The sequence below is a fragment of the Limulus polyphemus genome, unplaced genomic scaffold, assembly GCF_000517525.1.
Source record: "Limulus polyphemus unplaced genomic scaffold, Limulus_polyphemus-2.1.2 Scaffold1469, whole genome shotgun sequence".
NCBI classification, from domain to species: Eukaryota; Metazoa; Arthropoda; class Merostomata; order Xiphosura; family Limulidae; genus Limulus; species Limulus polyphemus.
The window spans coordinates 16,911-36,887 of record NW_013667079.1 but is presented as its reverse complement, the minus strand read 5'-3'; the positions used below and the strand labels follow the sequence as shown (position 1 = coordinate 36,887).

The 19,977-nt window shown below is 31.8% G+C and overlaps 1 protein-coding gene across 3 annotated transcripts in view; it reads left to right on the top strand.

Moving 5' to 3' along the window:
• The window catches only part of LOC106463720 (WD and tetratricopeptide repeats protein 1-like), a 75,729-nt gene that overhangs the window by 48,600 nt on the left and 7,152 nt on the right, over positions 1–19,977 (top strand). For 2 of the 3 annotated variants that reach the window (XM_013923781.2, XM_022391300.1), the window contains exons 13-15: positions 3,667–3,763; positions 12,066–12,261; positions 16,381–16,573. In XM_013923781.2, the coding sequence (XP_013779235.1) occupies positions 3,667–3,763; positions 12,066–12,261; positions 16,381–16,573 (486 nt within the window). Of the gene's footprint in view, positions 1–3,666; positions 3,764–12,065; positions 12,262–16,343; positions 16,574–19,977 lie in introns of those variants that run through there. The other variant, XM_022391301.1, reaches the window with a different exon arrangement.

Sequence of the window (19,977 nt, the reverse complement as noted above, 5' to 3'; positions counted from 1 at the left end):
TTGTTCAGTTTTTTATATGAAAAGCATGATTCTCTTACTAAATGGCTCAAATATTAGCACATTGTTGCCAGTGTTCTTCCTTGGCTGTCTATCAGTCTCATTGGTGATTTAGACATAATATATCTTGCTTATTTTTAACTCCTCACAAACTGCTTCTTTCCTTATGTTTCTTTCATGGTCATGCCTTATCACTTTCTTCCATAGCTGATTACAGAGTTGTCTTATCTGCCATATTCAGATGCCATGGAAGCCATCAATCTCTTTTGTTCCCATGTTCAAAGACTTCTGAGCATTTCTTCTTCAATGACCCTAAGTCCTAGACATTTTCTTAAATAGGATTTGGGTTTGGTATTATGTTTGTAGCTTCACCCCCGTATGAACCCTTTGTTCTAAAAAAAATATTTTATTTTTTTCATTAGGCTGTAGACATTCTGGTATCTATGCCTTCATTGCTTCATGTACATTGTTTTCATGGAAGGCCTTAGACTTATATTCAGATTGTGCTTTTTTACCTAAAACTTTAGCTGCAAGAAAATGTAACCACTGTTTCTTGCCTATTGTGTTACCTGCCCTGATTGGTACTGGAGGATTCAAAAAACACATTCTATGTTCTTTTAAGGCTATTCATGATTATCTCATAAAGATAACTTCAAGGAATTCAGAAATTGTTTGATTTCAGAAAAATCTTGGTCTGTCCTCTATAATACAACATGCTTGTGTTTGAATGGATTTGTCCAGTTGGAACTGTTACACGTTACATATATCTGAAATTGTTTTAAAGAAATTTCACTTTTTGCACTGGTGCTGCTGCTCTCTTGAAGTAGACAAAGGGTGCCAGTTGGAGACTTATGATGGCTTGGTGGTTACCTTTCCTACCTCTGCATGATCATCCATGCATAAGCATTCAAAACATTGGAGACAGGATGCTCATTTTACATATGATGTCTCTTAGTCCAACCAGGAATTCGAACACCTTATGGTGTTATTTTTACCTTTATTTAGCTTTATATTGTGTTCCCACTGCACTGCTCAAAAGTTGCTCAACCCACTTTCATGTCTGCCTGGATCTTTTCGATTCCCCTTGGGTGCCCACTTACTAAACAGGTTTAATGAATTTGGCTGGCATTTTCAGATGATGATTAAGGAGCTTTAATAACAAGAGCATGTTCTGCATTTATTTATTACTGGTCCCCTTTCTCTGAGAATCTTCCACTACAGGCACAAGACAATGCATTGCTTTCTGACCTCGTATACCTTTTACACCACTACCTGAGAATATACATGACTCCACAGATACAAACATTCTGTCTAACCCTTCTTATATGTTATTTAAAGAGTGTCTTGGACAATGAGGTGCCATATTGAGAAGGAGGCTTCTTTTTCTCATTGTTTTATTAGTGGGCTAGTCTACTTCACACGGTTTTTTCATGATTCCATTCCATTGACTTTTGGCTGATCAGATCTCTCATTTTTTTGTGGTCTAAGCTGTTACCTTCCTGTCTAATAGCCACGTTTCTGGAGAAATAATGGTTCTTATGACTCTCCAATTCTCTTTTCCATCTCACTGTGGGTATATTTCAGAAGTAAGTGTACTTAATTTGAATTTTACATGTTTAGGATTGAAATTAATTGCAAACAGGTGCTAACCTCTGAAATACATTCCCACCCACTTCCCTACAACTGGGAGATATGTGGTTTTCTATCACAACTTCAACAAAGAAATTGGGATTTTTTTTTGGGGGGGGGAGCATTCTCTTGATGCATGTGCAATAAGTCATGTTGGAGAGTAGAGAACTCTGGAAAAGTTAATGCATCCTCTACATTGCATTAAGGACTTTCAGAACCTAAAGTCACATGACTGTTGACAGCATGGGAGAAAATTTAACAAGAGAAGGTTTTTAATATTTCCAAGATAAAAACCCATTTGAATTCTAAAAGTGTAAGTTATTAAGAATAACATTCCTTAAAAACAGTACAATTTTAAACCTATCTGAAAGCTTTCAGTTTATATGATTTTCTTTGAAATACAAACTCTATTACAAAATATGTCAGGAATTTTAGTTTTAGTAGGAGATGGCCATATATAAGTCATTGTGATTCTTATCACATTTTGAAAGGAGCTTGCAACATAATTGGAATAATGCTTGTACATGAAAAATCAAACATACACAAGTCCAAGTGACTTTCATGACATTTTTTTAAGCATACCATACCAAACATCTCAAGAATGATGCTAAGTGGAGGATTAAACTTACATACACTCATTTTTAATATATTTCTAAAATTCCCAATCTCAACATTCTACTGTGCCCATAGTAGTAGTTCCGTACAGTGTTTCTCACACCTCCAAATTTGTAGTCATGATCCAGTCAATGAATGCCTAACCCACTTCATGGATTGTACCATATCCCCCCCAGGACCGCAGTGACCGGACAGTGCAACACGAGATGGTCTGTGTCTTGTGGGGATTCCTAACATGTTAGGCATGTAGGGGATTCACAAAAACCCAATCGATGCAGGTTGGCCGCTGTTCTGCCTTGGCCTGACCTCAGCCTGTTTGCCTGTGTTCATTGCATTCTGGTTAGGTGATAGAAACCGGGCAGTGGCTCAGTGGGGTCCCATGAGCATATTCAGTTTACATATTTTCCAAAGGAACCGCACCAAACAGTTTGTGAATGAAGCTGGTTCATGGAAATATGACATGTACATGATTTGCATATTACATTTCTAAAGGAAGCATTCAAAACAGCTCAAAAGTGAGTCTGGTAGAAGGTAAATCAGACATATATATTTCCTTATGATCCTCATTACAGTTCTAAAGGAAGCATGCAAATAAATGCAAGAATAATGGTGTACTTGGAAATCAGACAATGATGAGAATATGGAAACTTGAAAAATAAAACATTCTAGATAGTTTGCACAGTCTGTTGAGCTATACAGATTATACTTTACGTACACTTTCTTGACACTATTTCATTCATGCTTTACAAGCTTGTGTGCTTGTTGTGCAACTTTCTGTGTGTGATTGTGTGGTACAACTTGTTTTAGTATTCCATATATGTTTGTTTATTGTAACCTAGCACATGTTGATAGTTTGTTTATTTTTGGAATTTTGTGCAAACTATATGAGGGCTATCTGTACTAGCCATCCTTAATTTAGATGTGATAGACTATAGGAAAGATGGCTACTCAACACCATCAACTCTTGGGTTACTCTTTTACCAATGACTAGTGCGATTGACCATCACCTTATAATGCCCCCACTGCTGAAAGGGCAAGCGTGTTCAGTTATATGGAGTTGAACTTGCAACCTGCAGATCGTGAGTCGAGCTTTATATTCTTCAGGCCATATAGATAGTTACATTAAGTTTGAAATTTGTAACAGATTTCCTTACTTGCCATCCAGTATTAATATTGTTTCAAATGTTGCATTATTGATAGTTTATGAACCATGGCATTTTAATAGATGGGTTATATTTGAGGTAAATCAATATGCATCATATGTACACCATTTTTTTGTTTTTTGATTGGTATTTTGCTTTTCGTGTTTAATTACAATTACAGTACATTCAGAATGAGTCCTCACTAAATATCAGATTTAGTCACTTTGCCTTCAATTTACCTCTCAGATTATTCACGAGTTAATCAAACTTTGACCATTTTTAGGTTTTCAAAAACAAATTCCCTGGCCATGCTCAGAGTCATGCTTGTGTAGCTTTAGACCGAGATATCAAAGCTGCTATATCCTCTTCTTCAGAAACTGGTGAGTTTGTAGTATTAAAAAGATATCTAAAGAAAATTGTTGGAAACATTTTTTTTTGCTTCTATAAGTGAGCAATACAAATATAGTTAGTGTAGAAAGTGTAATGAATTTGAGTTTTTTGATGGTTCAATGTTAACTTTTGAAACTAATTTTTATTTTATTTAATAGTCAAAAGATATTCAATCAGTAATATTCTTATACATGTAATCCCAAGGGATATAACTGTTTAAAAGAACTCATTAAGCATTTCCTAATATTTTCTGGGTTAAAAATTACAAATCAGTACGGTATAGCAAATGAATTTGTATTGTACAAATTTGTAATGAACATGTTAAGTATTTTATATTAGAGAAGGTATATATTTATTTTTGTCTACTTTTTAAACTTCTTTTTTCGTAATCCTTCTTTTTTATAGAAAACAATTCACAAAATGTATTCTAAACCCAAACTGTTTTGTATGTCCCATCAAAACAACAATAAAAATTTGAATATTGTAACAGTTGGTAAATGTAACTTTAAATGATACAATATATTACATAAATCACATAAATAAAAACTTGTATTTCAAATTCTGTTTATTTTTGAATTACATGTGTTGTTTAAAGTCTTCAGATTGTCACTGTTATTTTCACAAAGTTTTGCTTATAGTTTTTCAGCTATTCTTTGCAAGGTAGCTACTAAGAAGTGTTGCTTTCAGTTCATCAAATATTCAACAGGATTAGTTTGGAAAAGTAGTGTTTCATTTTGTGAGCTACTCCTCAAAGGGTCATGGTTGAAAAGTGTTGATTTTAGACTGTCAGATCTCCTTACAAGTTCAGTTTTATATTCTATATAGGAGCAATTAAGAAAGTGTTGCTTTAAGTCTCTTAAATAATGATGTGTTCAAATATAATTTGTCAGATATCCTATACAAGTGTTAGAAAGTCAGTGTTGCAAAGTGTTGCTTTCAGTTTATTTGATATTCTCCACAGTATCAGCGTTCAGAAGTATTACATACAGTTTATCTGATATTCTCCATTGTGTAAGTGTTCAGAAATGTTACATACAGTTTATCTGATATTCTCCATTGTGTAAGTGTTCAGAAGTGTTACAGTTTATTTGATATTCACCATTGTGTCAGTTGAAACTGGGGAGAAAAGATTACATTTGTATCAATGCTGGTAATACTTTGAATACAATACCATCTCTGTACCAAAAGCTAAGATATGATTGTACGTATAGTGTGTCAAATTTCTTCTGTATCAATTTTTAGAATAATGTTGCTTATGTTTTCTCAAGTATCCTTTGGATCAATATCAAAAGTAGTGTATCTTAGAAATATTAGGCATTTTTACATGTTTAGTGCTAAAAGTATTGGTTTTGGAGTTTTTGAGATAATTTTCACAGATTGTCATTTAACCCTATTGCTACAAGTAGGTGAAAGTGTGCATGTCATGGCTTTTTAGAGAGTTACATTCAAAATTTAATTACACTACTTTATTATCATTGTATACAAATAAGTTTGGCATCAAAATGTAGTTAATAAATGAAATTTTAATATTATTTAAGTTTTAAGTTCTTAATTTTATGAGGAAATATTTAAAAAAAACAATATCCCCTAATATGACAATTGTTCTCCAGATCTTCTCTAATTTATTTACCAGCTCTGAAAAGTATGGAATTTTATCTAAATTACTCATTACAATATAGATATTGCTAAGGCAAAGCATAATTTTTATAGCCTTCAATCTTATTTGTTTCTGAAGCCATAAACTCAAAAAATCAGACCCACTTGCCATGCCCACCGATTACATCCTCTCTTTTACAAATTGCCAGTAGGGTCTTTTTGACATTTTATTCTATATTATTTATAACCAATAGAAAGCCAAAGCTTTAATCCATCAAATGACATATTGTGTATTATCTACTTTACCTACAGTTTGAAAATTTCTCTCATAGTATTTTTCTTACAAGCTTAGCTAAATTTTTAAAGGCTCTTATCGCATAGTTAGAAAGCCAGATAAATTATGATAGTTATAGGACATTGTTTGCTTTATACATGTTATTATTCTGTTTTTTTAGATGTATTATTTAATTAAATAAAAATTATTTAATGTACTAATACCAGGGTTGGGGCAAATACCGGAGATCAGTAATCGAATAAAGGAATAATGCTAAGCAGTCGAATACAAATATATAGGAATGTATTCATGAATACTTTGCTCAAAGGGGGCAGAATTTTTTTTTTCATGGATCTAGAGGGTTACTTTCATCAGGAAAGGACCATTGAGGTAGGTGTTGATCTCTATATTCGCTGAAGATGGCTGGTTTCTTAAAGACAGCAAAGAAACTAAAGAGTTTACTTTTTTTGCAAGGGGGATTTATAGTCCTCTTTTGGTTCCATGGTTGTAGGATTATTTGTTGAGGAAATTTTCTTGACTTCTTGCTGCAGGAGCATTCGATTGGATTCATAGACTATAAGTCTAGTGAAATACCAGTCAAGTTTAAATCTGGGATCCATTGCCACAGCCAAGCAGAAGACACTTCATTGCTCATACTGAGTCAGCCGGGCATTAACAGATTTCTTCAGTGCAGAGACAAGATTGAAATTATATCTGGACTGTCAATCTCAGTCATCAGCCCATAAACACATGGCACTACATAACTGAAGGTAACGATGTTCTGATTTTGGGTGAAATCTGTTGCCTCTTCAAAAGATGTCAGTATTTCACCAAATCTCAGGCACAGTTTAATCATGAAAAGTAAGTTTTGCTGTACCAGTATCTTAATTTCTGGATTCCATCATGTTGGTGTTACTGATGGAACTCTGCCCTCTCCCTCAAGTAGATCAGTTGCTTGCATTGATTTTTTGAATGTAGGATGCAGTGGCTGATGCTTTGGAAATTACTTTCAGCAGTGGTCCAGCTTTTTTTCATGCTATCCATGACCACAAGCTGCAGCATGTGGGAAAAGCTGGGGTCATGTTCAGGCAGAAATTTTAATACATTGTTAGCTGATTTAAATTCATCTGAAAGTTCATCTTCTGAGTCACTATATATAGATGAGCTATCACCATCTCTCACACTAGGTAGTGTTTGTGGTTCAAATCCAGGCAAGCAGAAAGCCTTGATCATGTTGTTGGTTGTATTATCAGATATCACATATGAGACCTTGTTGTTGATGTTAAAGAGATTTATTATTTCATCATATAGAACTGCACTGTTATCAGATGTGTGATGCCCTTTGAAATGCCAACATGCCAGCATAACCGTTTGCATTTTCCAGTCAAGTATAAAATGACCATTGACTCCAAGAAAGCTGTGCATTTGTCTGATACTCCAGATGTCCACAGCAACATTGATTTATGGTACAAGTTGCAGTAGACAGATGACTTTTTATTGGACTTCATCAAACTTGTGGACAGATGCTTGCAACTGGGAATAATATACCAAGAATCTATGGCTGCCATCTTGAAAATATTTTGACTCCAGCACTGAGAAGGGTTGCAGTGTACCGGCAATAAAATTGATGAGTTTGTTAGTGACATGCTTCTGACAAGGGTGTGTAGACTTATATTTAGTTGATTCTGTACAGTATGCTGCTGCACTTGGGCGAAAGTACCAGAGCCAGATGTAGACTTCTGTAGCTTTGCCTCATGATTATGCTAGAAATACAAATATGTATCTCAGTTATATAATATAGTTTATAATAAATGATAAATTTAGTTCAAAACATGAGAAATATTGTTTAACTATAGAATATAGTTTATAATAAAAATAATAAAAACATTTAATACTGAATAAATGAAAATAATAAAAAATATAGTTTAACACGCATGAGAAATTTAGTTTACCTATATTATATTTTATAATTTAAATAGAATATAGTTCATATTAACAAAATTATAGAAAGGCTTACCTTTGGATGTGTCAGCAGGTTTTTCCTAAAATAGAAATAGGCTGCTCACAGTATTTACATTTTGCCTTGATGTGACAAGATCTAGCAGTAGGAAGTATGAAGCATTCATTTGCCACTGAAGGCAGTTTAGTAGCCAACTCAAATCCTCTTGGTTGGATTAATAACCATGTAATACAATAACTTTTAATGAGGTTGGAGAATATTTACATGATTTAACCCTCTTGCCATGGGCATCCTTTACTGCACATGTCAAAATGTTTTTAGTAATTTATATTCAAAATTTAATTTAACTACTTTTTATTCATGTTATACCAATTAGTATAACATACAATCATAGCTAATAATCCATATTTTAATAGTATATAAGTTTTAAGTTCTTAATTTCATAAGGCAATGTTAAAAAAAATCCTGAATTCCCCTAGTATGATAGATGTGACTTTTTTTCTAGACATCCCCTCTTCTCTAGTTTATTTACCACCCTTCCAGGAAGTATGAAATTTAAAGTAAATTACTCATTATAATGTTGTCATCTCTCAGGTAAAGCATAATTTTCATAGCCTTCAATTTTGTTTGGTTACATAGCCATCAAACAGAAAATCAGAACCCTCTTGCCACAACTACCTGTCACATCCTCTTTTTCAGGATTTGTCAATACTTCTCTCCCACATTTAATACTATATTATTTTTAACCAATCGAAAGTGATGTATCATATTATGTTATTTTCTATACAGAAAAGTATTAATTGCTCTTTCAGTACACACTTCGTTCCCACGGGGAACTTTCTCATGGGGACGAAGCTTGTACTGAAAGAGAAGTTAATGTGCTGTGGATGTAATAAAGACAGTCTAGAAATTTGATGAGTACAAAAGTTGACATTTACTTTTACATCATCAACTGTTCACTAAATCATTCAGTGAATACGAATACTATGCCATTGAATTCAAATACGAATATTTTAATTTTCCCTACCAAAGTATTTGAATACAAGTATGAATACTCCCAAAGTTGTATTCAAATGCAATCAAATAGTAGGCTTAACTTTCATCAATAGTCAACAGCAAAAAAAAAAATGAGGACACAGATAAGTACCATATTTCTTGTTTTCCTTGTATATTTTTTTTCGTTATTATTATGATAGTAACTAAAATGTAAAAATTAGAAACTTATTAGGTAAGATAATGAAAAATAATAATAATTGTTCATGAGATATGCTTGTGAGCAGCTTGTGCATTATGTCATTAAATACAGTAACTAGCTATGTGTTCTCTGAGTGATTTACAATTTGTATGGTGGGATTATTAATTATACACAGGTCAAAAGGCAATATAACAAAATTTAAGTATAAACAGATGTATAATGTTATGAACTTTTAAGTTATTTAGGATAAAGAACTGTAGTTTTCTGTTACAATTTTCAGTCATTCTTGGATGAAAAAAGGGTAATTTAGATTTTTCTTTTTAGTGATTATGAGGTTAGTCAAGTTGACTAAATGTGTATAGATTTAGAGTAAAGAAAATAACAGATAAAATATATAAATTTGATATTTATTTAGAAGATTTTAATAATTATGCCAATGAAATTTAACAATTTTCAGATGAAGAAAAGTATTTTTAATTTTAACATGAAAATAGTTTTGCATTCAGAGCAGCCAACACAGACTCCAGATCTTCACAGACAATTATTAGTAAAAATATCAAATTAAAAAACCTAATTTTTTGTGTACAAAAACTTGTAATGTTTATTGAAAGCTTGCCAAAGTTATAGTATGGAAACTCTGGTGGTCACAAGGTCAGTGAAATCTATCGAGCCCATAGAAAGAAGGTTAAATAGTATCACAACTTAAATTTGAAAAGTGGTTAATCTACCATATTTATTGGGGCTAGTATCTGGCACCATTCCACAAATCTGTGCCCTTTGTTTTCCCCCAAATCAAAAGTAAAAGTTTCCCTAACATGCAGATTTTTTTACCCTCTATTATTAGCAAAAAAATTAACTCCAGTTACCATATCTAAACTTTATTAGTAATTCCCACCAACTGTCATCTGTTGTCTCTTGGAATTTTCTGTAATTGTGTTAGCTAGTAAAAATATTGGTCTAAAGTTCAAATTTCTGAAAATGGGCCAGAAAGCAAGCAGACGAAAACATTATACAGAAATACAGTACCATATTAAAATTTATAAAACTGGCTATCTTCAGGATGTATACACCAGTAAGCACTGAACATTATGGAATCAGTTTTAAATGTGTTTTATGGTTAAAAAAAACTTACTTACATCTACTTTTGTATAGTACAGGGATTCTTGAGTCTACATGTATGTTATTTGCTCACTGAATATCATAGGTCTATACATCAAACTTGGATGGAAATTCTGCCTCATAAGTCGAAAAATCAAATGGTAGTTAACTTACCACTGATTGAGATGTAGATCACATTTTATTTCTTGAAGTTTAGCAATAACTGAACTCATTAAACATTCTCTAATGTACGAATAGTTGTGACAGACCCATAATATGTTTGAAATGTATAATAATAATAATAACTATTATTATTTATAATAGTAATAGTATAGTCAATAATTAATGGTTTTTTTACTGTTCAGTATATTATTAGCAATCAAATTTTTTCTTAAAATTGTTTGTATCTGCAGTTAGTGGTGACAGTAAGGGAGGGCTAGCTGAGGCTGAAGCTACCCCAAAATCTGCCTATCTTCCCTGTAGTCCCTGCAACCAATAAAAATTTATTACTGTTAAATTTGATTCACTTCCTCAATTTCACATTATGTGTGCCCACAAGATGTAGAGTGCATCCTCCTCAATATTTTGTCTAGCCACCTAACACCTCTCACCGAGAAAAGGCTGGTGCCATCCCTACCTGCAATGAAGTAGATAGAGACCGTTGGATAACAATATTTTACATTTTCCTTATCATTAATTTCCTATAATCATCAAGTGAAATAAGTTATAAATGAAATAAACAATGCTATTTACATGTTTGTACATTAAGTAATCATATATTGTGTATAATAAAAACCATTCTCTGTTCATAATGCATTCTTTTTGGTAACAATCAACTCTCTGTTGGTAACATTCAAATTGGATTAGTGGTTTGTCTCAAGTTCAAAGGTGATTTTTTATATATTTTTTTAAATTATTGACTCATCATGTTTAGAGCAAGATATTATAATAGTAGGAAAAACAATAATATGGTTATTAGGGATTTGGATTATTTGTTAATATTCAATTACAAAGACAGGGTGTCAGTTATTATAGCACTCAACCATCATGTGAAAGCCTCATGTTCAAATCCCTGTTGATTTCGGGTTTTATGTTTTATTTATTTTTTAATATTTATTATCATATTTACAGCAAGCTCTTTGAATATTTGGTAAAATATAAATACCATTATAGATTAAATTGGAGATCATATCATATTACATATAAACATCAGCATCTTTCTGTATCAAACACAAATATCTTTTCAACCCAATAAATGACTTTACAATACATTATTATTGATGTTTTTCAACTTAGGTAAGAGAGATTTAAAAATTTAGTCAAACATTTTATAAGCATTTTTTTATAAAAAGTTGTATCTTTGTGTATTTGAACTTTATCATCAAATTTTTTGCCTTTGCCATAACAATTAATAAAATGCAGAGTCAGACATTTGACCATGTAAGGGTATTTCTTGGAGAATCAATTTTTTGCAATCTATAAGGCTTTAAACATAACATAAAATATATACATAAGTCAAAATTCTAATCAAGGACCATTTAAAATAGATGACCAAATATACACAAGAAATGTTTTTGTGAAATACTAGAAAAAGGATAAACATTTTTTATATTTATATATTGTTACTATAATATAAATAGTTTTTAGAAATCATATTCATAAAACATTTATTTAGATTTAATTTTGAGAAATAATGTTTATCAGTATTTACTGTTATATGACAGGCATTCAGCTGGTTGGTTATATATAAGTCAGTCTAAAATAATTTATTACTGTTCATGGAAATGTGACTGAAAAGGTATGTTCTTGAGCTTTTATTTATTTATTATAGGAATAGAATCAATTAATATTTTCTTTATTCCTGTTAAAATTAAAATTTGCAAGAGATGGAAGTACTATTATTTTACACTATTGTTCTGCTGATTTGAGGAATTGGGAACTAATGACCCCCCCCCCCCATTAAATATTTCCAAAGTTTTCAAATTTCACATATTAAAATATTCCCATTTTGAAAAAAAGGACTCCTTCCCCTAACCTGTTAATTAATCACTGTTTGTATAAAGAAATGAGAAAAAAGTTGATATTTTCTAAGTAAACAATTCTTCTGTTTCTGAGCTACCAGGATATTGTCAGATCATTTGTAAATTTTTCTTTTCTTTCTTTTCACAGAAACAGAAGATACAGGATGTGATAACAAGCAGGAATCCCACAGCTCCACAGAGAATGGAATGAGTCCCCGTCATCGCAAACCTTCTTTGTCAGAACAGGAAAAAACATGGCGTGCTTCAGCTTATGACTATGAATCTCGGTTTTGTGGCCATTGTAATACAACTACAGACATCAAAGAAGCTAATTTCTTTGGGAGGTATGTAAAATATTTACTTTACTTTTTAAAAAGTTCAAAATTCTACAGAAAGGGCAGAAATTATTGTATTTTGATAATAAAGTTGGAAAAGAATGACCTTTACACTTCAGACAATTATAAAGATAACTTTTATCTTAACTGACATTTCACCTTTGCAATTTCTTCAGAGCTAGTACATGGAGAAGCTGTAAAGGTGAAATGTCAGTTAAAATAAAAGTTCTCTTATAAATTATCTGGAGTGTAAAGGTCATTTTTTTGTAACTGTATTATCAAAATGTGTAAATATCTCTAGTATGCATTAGAAATTCTGAGAGACAACACGAGGTGATTGTATGTCTAAAAGTAATTTCTCATTTTAATGTAACAGTTTTTACACCTTCAATAATTTGTTTTAGTGGTAGACAACCATAAAACACTATAAAATTCTTACCCTCATACACAGTTCCTGAGACTGTTTCTTTATTTATTGCTAAAATGTAGTAAACGAAAAATAAACGATGTTGATTAGAATTACAAAGATGATATTTATTTTTCAATCACCACATCAATTTGTAGGTCTAAATTACATTGGACGTTTTGGAAGATTCACTGAAATATGAGTACACATTGTAAATTGTGTTGTTCCAGCCTGTCTATTGAAATTATTATTTAATGATTTCAGATCTTTAGATACCTTTTGTAATTTTGGTTTAATATTTCATTTTGTTATTTAAGAAGTTTCTGTTCATAGAAAATAAATTTTATTCATAAAGTAATTATAAAATTGAGCTTTTAAACTAACCCTGTACTTTAAATTTTTAAATGTCTTTTGACTCAAGAAGTTTGAAAAACTTGTAGTAATTAATCTAAAATATGGAGTAAACAGAGAAATATAATTATAATTTACAATTACTTCAGATATTTCTTTGTTTTTGCTTGGATTATATTAACTAAACGAGGGATATTTATGGTTGTTTTCTGTGAGGTATGATATATTGATTTTTCTGTTCTATTAATTGGATCTTTTGTAGGTGTTCCTTTTACTATGCTTGGATGTTGTTTGTGATTTATTAGTCTTTAGTGCTTCCTTGTTCTGTAAATCCTTTCACTACAGGCCACTGCAATTTCCAGGGCTCCATAATGGAAATTTCACGTGCACAATAATACATACAGTAACTTTGAGATTTCTTAATTTATCCTCACAAAAATGTGTAAGATTTTGTTAAAGATTATATGTATCTTGTACACAAAGAATGACATTATTTTAATTAAGTGTTTTTACTAAAACTGTGTTATTTATCTATTGTAGTTATTTGCACTCAAATAGTGAATAGTGCAAGGTGATTTTCATTTTAAGTATAAAAATACTTCATCATACAGTTTTCATATTTCATTTGCATAACTTCTAGAATGTCCTAAATAAATATCAAAAGATTTTAAGGTAAATGTTTATGTTTTATTTTCTCTACCATATCACTAACTCTTGCTATTATCATCAGTGTACAGTGCAATTAAATGTTTATAATTTAGAAATAGAAATATGTACATACCTTTTTTACTCATTGTTGAATAATTTTAAAATATCTTCATTGCATCATGCGTGTAATTTTGTGTCTTTTCCTTTTCACATATAGTTAATTTTTAATTTTCCTTACCTGTCCTTTGCTTTTTATTACTCTTCTTGGCACAAGTCAACTGTCTCCTCAGGGCATAATTGCAGTATCTTTAATAAAGATGCACAAGCTTTCTGCAAAATAATTTTCCCCCTCGCACAAGATCTTAAGCCTTGAGAACTGACACAAAGTATGATGTGTATTTTCAAAATCTTTAAACCATTCAATTATGCATTTTAAAACATAAATAATACATAACTAACTGAGACATAAAAGTAAAACCTAAATACAATTTAACTTTTTCTCTAACAAATTTAGCTTAGAAACAACCATAAGTGCTATTGTTGATTAAGCAGCCAACAATAGTACAGGCAGTTGCATCTACTGCATGCCAATTTCAAAATAACTGTTGTTTGATTATAGCATAAAATAAGCTCTTTCTAATGAGCTTATACATGTATATGTAACCTCTACATGTATGCTATAAAGCTCAAGCAAATGTATAGAAGGTGGACATGGCACCTGTCAGAGGTTGACAAAATTTATTACTTGTTTCTACTCCATTTAGCCAGAGAACTTTGAATAGGACAAGTAAACATACTTAATGTCTAGACATATATCTACATGACTGGAGTTATCATAAACAAGATTGAAAGTGCGAAAGTTGAGATTTTTCATAGCTTATGGGTCATGTGACAAAAAATTGAAGTTTTAAGTAGTTTTTAAAGTTCTCTTTTGAAATAAAGAACTTAAAACATAGATAAGATAAAACATTGGATCGTAACATACATTATAATGTTAATTTCATTCACATACATTGATAGTAAAGGTCTTTAATTAAATTTTGAATGTAACTCAGTGACTTGTATAGAAAAGTGTTTAAAGGGGTACCCATTGTTGTTGTTACCTTGTTCTTTTAGCAAGATCTGTTGTTGCTTTAACCAGACATATTACTTGTGGATGTTGTTTGCACTCAATTAATTGTTGGTGTTTTCTTGTTCTTTTGTTGTTTTAACCACATATTGTACTTGTGGATTTTATATGTGGTTGTTTAATTAGCCCTTTTTCTGTTTTGTTAGCCATTTCTGTTAAAAGTGTTTCATTAACTAAGCATGGTACATAAGGAATTTTGCATGTTCAGTTAGTACTAATAATTATATTAGTTACTGGTGTTTACTTTTAACTAGGCATGTTTCTTGTTATTTGTTTTTGTAGACTTCACCTGTTAGTTATTAATTCTTTCTGTCTAATTAGCTGGAACTATAGATGGTTAGATGTTCACCATAATTTATTACATTATTCTTTTATTTTATTTCATCAGCTAAAACAATACACGTATAGATATTCTTAGTATTCTGTAGTTATCTTCTTAATTTGTAGATACTCTGAATTCCATTAGATGGACATGCAAATTTGTGTATATTTTTTGTATTTTGTTAGCTAAATCTGTAGAAATTTTTATGTTCTGTTACCTAGGTCAGTGGTATTCAGTGTGGGCCATGCCATGTTTCTAACGAGCCATAGTAAATTATGAATGGGCCACCAAAACTTCACTGCCCAAATAAAATTTTTAAAATTGAATCAAAGGTTCCCTTCTCCCCATATCCCCCACAGCTCAGGAGTCAAGTTACCAGATGCGACTAGTACTCGATTAACAATCAAAATGTTTGTCTGGTATCTGTGAATGTTTTCGATTGATTCGCAAGAGCAGCAGAGTGATATAACACCCCAAGCTAGATTCAAATGTGACAAACATTATTTCTGGATAAGTAGTGAAATAGCTAATAAGTTTCCACAGCTCTGGGAGAAGGCAAAGTTGTATTTTATCGCATTTCCCACATCTTATCTGGTTTTAGTCGGGTGACTTAATTGCTTTCAAAAATACGTAACTGCCTCGATGTTGTGAAGAGAGGTGATCTTCGCTTATCATTGACCACACTGCAAAAACTTTCAAGTGTTCATCAGGCCCAAGGATCACACTGAATAAAATGTCAATGATTAACAGAATAATTTTTACTTGTATAAGTAAACAGTATGTTATAAACAAAATATTTAAAAACAATACAATATTGTAAAAATAATATTATAAATATATTTAAATCAACAGTGTGGAAATAAAGTAACTTTTTCCTAAGTAACAGTGTCTATGAAGGGTGGGGCCACAGAGATAAATCAAACTCAAAAGGGAGCCACGAACAAAAAAAAAGGTTGAGAAACACTGACCTAGGTGATCAATTCACACACACAAGCTAAAATTTGTTTAACATTGAAAACCTAAAATCAATACAAAAAAACAAACGTTTAAACATTAAAGACCATTCTTCAACATGCTTTATCTCCACTTAAATTTTTTGTGATTTCATATTATTTACATTTAAAACTGAGTTTATTATGTTAGTCAATTAAAAGAATACTAATGATAACAAAGATACTAAACTTCATATTCAAAATATTTCCCTTTAAGTAACACATTTCCTTTATTTTTCTAAGAAATATCCACAGTTTGTTTCTCTTAAACATTCCACAGTCATGGACAGTACATCTTAGCTGGGTCAGATGATGGATCTTTCTTCATATGGGACAGAGAAACTACTAACATTGTCCGTGTCTTAAGAGGAGATGATTCTATTGTCAACTGTTTGCAACCTCATCCAAGTCATTGTCTTTTAGCAACTAGTGGTATAGAGTTTGTGGTTCGACTCTGGAGCCCACGTCCTGAAGTAAGAGGTTTTAAAGTATTTCTACTAGGTTTTAATTTGTTAGCTTTTGTGACTTTCTCTATAACAAGTAATATCATAGTTGGCCTATCAACACACACTATAAACATATTTTTGAGGCTTTTCTTGTGAAGTTAAATATAAATAATTTAGAAAGTTGGTAGAAAAAAACATGTTAAACATGCATAACATTAGGGTGCTAATCCTTGACATACAGAGAGATATTTACCAAAGTGAGTAAAAAATTTTAAATTATTAAGAACTTCTGATGAAAAGCTACAATACAGTAAGAAACTAATCTTATATAATAAGCTAACTAGACCTACTTATATCATAAAACCTGAAATAATTAAAGTGCATTGACTCATGAGTTGGGTACTCCCTCGCTATTGAAACTGCTTTCAGCTATAGTCCTAATTGTATCTAACAAAGATTATATGAAGGTATAATCTTAGACACTCAGACAGTTAGTGTGTAAAAACATACTAAATAGGGAAAATAGAATGTTAAATTATTGTCACCCAAAAGTTTAATAAATTTGGTAAAACAAATATTAGACTTGTGTAAAATAAAAGCCCAGTTATTCCCATATAGTGTTAACAAAATGGTTAAAGAGATGCTAAAAAAGATTTTACCTAGAATTCTAATTCTTGTCATATGTTGAATTAGCAGAATGGGTAAAACTATGTTAAACATAAATAACACAGACAGCTAACAAAGTATTTAAATAAATATTAAACATAAAGTACATGTAAAGGTTAAATTCATGTTATAAGGAGGTATTAAATTGGGAAAATCATGTTAAACATAGATAAAATCACTTGTATAATTCTTGTCACAATTTTTTATCAAAATGGATTAAGCCATGTTCATGTCGATAACAGTAGGATCTAACATTTGTCACTGAGACAAATATAAAAGTGGCTAAGATATTTTTCTATAATATGAAAGATAAATCATTACCTCTAAACCTCATCACAGAGTATTATCAAAGTGGATGAATGCTGTTAACAGAGAAAAAATTAATTTCTAATTCATATGATCTAAAGGATTAGCAAAATGGGTCAAGATATATCAAGCATACATATAACATAAGTCTAATCCTTTTCAGCACAGAGTTAAAGTTGGAAAGGATTTATTAAATTTATACAACATGAGGTTCTACTCCTTGTTACACATAGTTATCAATATGCATGAAGACGTATTAATATAGGTAACATTAAGGTATAATATACATAAAATAAAAAGCTTTTTTCCTAGAGCATTAACAGATTGTATAAAGGCATTGTAACATATAGAAAATGAGTTTCTGATCTTTCCGCACACAAATTCAATAAAGTGGGTAGAGACATGTTAGACATTTAATATCAAGCTTTTATTTTTCTCACCAAAAAAGTTATCAAAGTGAATTAAGACATAGTCATAGAGGTAATATGAAGGTTTAATCTTAGAATTTGGAGAGTAAACAGTAAAATAAAGGTTACCAAATTGGATAAAGATATCCTCATATAGCTTATGTAATGTGAAGGTTTATTCTTTGTCACATAGATTGAAATAAAAGTCTGACTCATCACAAACATAGTTGTCAAAGTGGATAAATTTACATTCACATAGATAACACTAAGGTCTATCCTTTATCACTGAGACAGTTAAAAAAAAGTGGGTAAAGACATTAATAACTATAAAAACAAGTTTATCCATTGTCACAGAGGTGATTCACATGCTGAATATATGTAAAATATAGTTCTACATATTGTCACACATAACATTAAAGTGGGTAAATGTTTGTTAACAGAGACAACCAGAATATCTGATCCAAGTCACCCAAAGGGTTAGTTAAGTGGGTTAAGGCTCGTTAGCTTATATGGCATTGGAAATAATTATGGAAATGGTGAGTAAAAATGGTATAAACAGAAAACACTAAGAGAATGCCACTCCTTCATTGTGTGCAAATGAACTGCACCAGAGTACTCTCACATGAACAGTTTATATTATGACCGATCATCCAACCAACCAGAAATGTTACACCAGAGTAAAGCCTGTAAAAGTACAGGCAGTCATACTATGGAAAGTTCTAGTAGTTTGAATCTAGTTTTGGCTTCAAGGATTGAAAAACTGCAGCAAGACTTTGAAAAGAGTTTATGAAACTGTTACTGTTAATAATAGGAGTGGTAGATATAAAAGAAAAGTAAACTCGCCAAAAGAGATGTTAAGTATCTCGGGGTATGTTCCTTATGAGACAGACAATGTTCAAGTCTTGCCAAGGACTTTGCTGTAAATACAAGTCAGAAAGTTATCTCAAGAACTGTGAGATCCATATTAGCATGAAATTGTCTCAGTGGATGTTTAGTTACTTGAAAACTACTGCTGGGAAAAATATAACCAAACTGAAAGTTTAAAATGGAATGAGCACAGCTAGAAACATTTGCTCTTTACAGATTAATCTAAGTTTGAGTCCTTTGTCAGCAACCAACAGCAGTTTGCAGGGCCATCGAGAGTGGCGGTGGGCCCCCAGCGGGATCCAGGAGCTGAGCTCCTGATGGGAGACCAAGAGGGAAGCTCTAGACTTTTAGTAATTTTAGCAATATTTTAAGTCTTAATGGCACTAAGTTACGGCTTAAAGTGCCGATTTCCTTTGTGAAATTTTTCGTGGACAAAGGCCTTTAACAATCAACAATATCATTTTGAGAAAAGAAAAAATGTAAACATCTGTTCATTTAATTGGATAATTTATTGAAAGTTTAAACACATTGTCAAGAATTACTTTAATGAGTTCAGTAATGCAGAATTGAGACCTAGATTTGCTCTAGATTTGAGACCTCTACATCGACTGTAGCATCTCTTGCCTGGATGATCTGTACGAGAATATTCAGCCACATTGATGACATAAGGATGCAAATGAAGGATGACACGTATCTGATTACACCATTGACTTCATTAATGGTTTTTGGCGTGATGTTGAGAGACAGAAGTTTCTTTAGCATGAGTCATAGTTCAGCAAGATGTGCTGCAAATGGTCTCGCACTTGCCTCTCGGTCTGTCCAATGAGTACCTGACAAATTGTGGATGGCTTTGCCCACATACTCCTTGAGAATAGCCCAGCGCTGAGGACTGGAAGAAAACAAATTGTAAACTGTTTGCACTACTCCAAAAAGTATAACTGCCTTCGTGCAACATGATGCAGAATCTACTCTACATAAGTTTAGTGAATGGCAGGCACATGGAGAATAAATGCACAGTGGATTAACAGCAAATATGTGCTGTTGGGTACCATTGTACTTGCCAGACATGTTGGGAGCGTTATCATAACCCTGTCCATGACAATCTTTAATAGGTATCCCAAAATGCTTGAGTGTTTCCATAATCAGGCTTGCTAATTCAGCCCCTGTCTTCTTACAACAATCAAT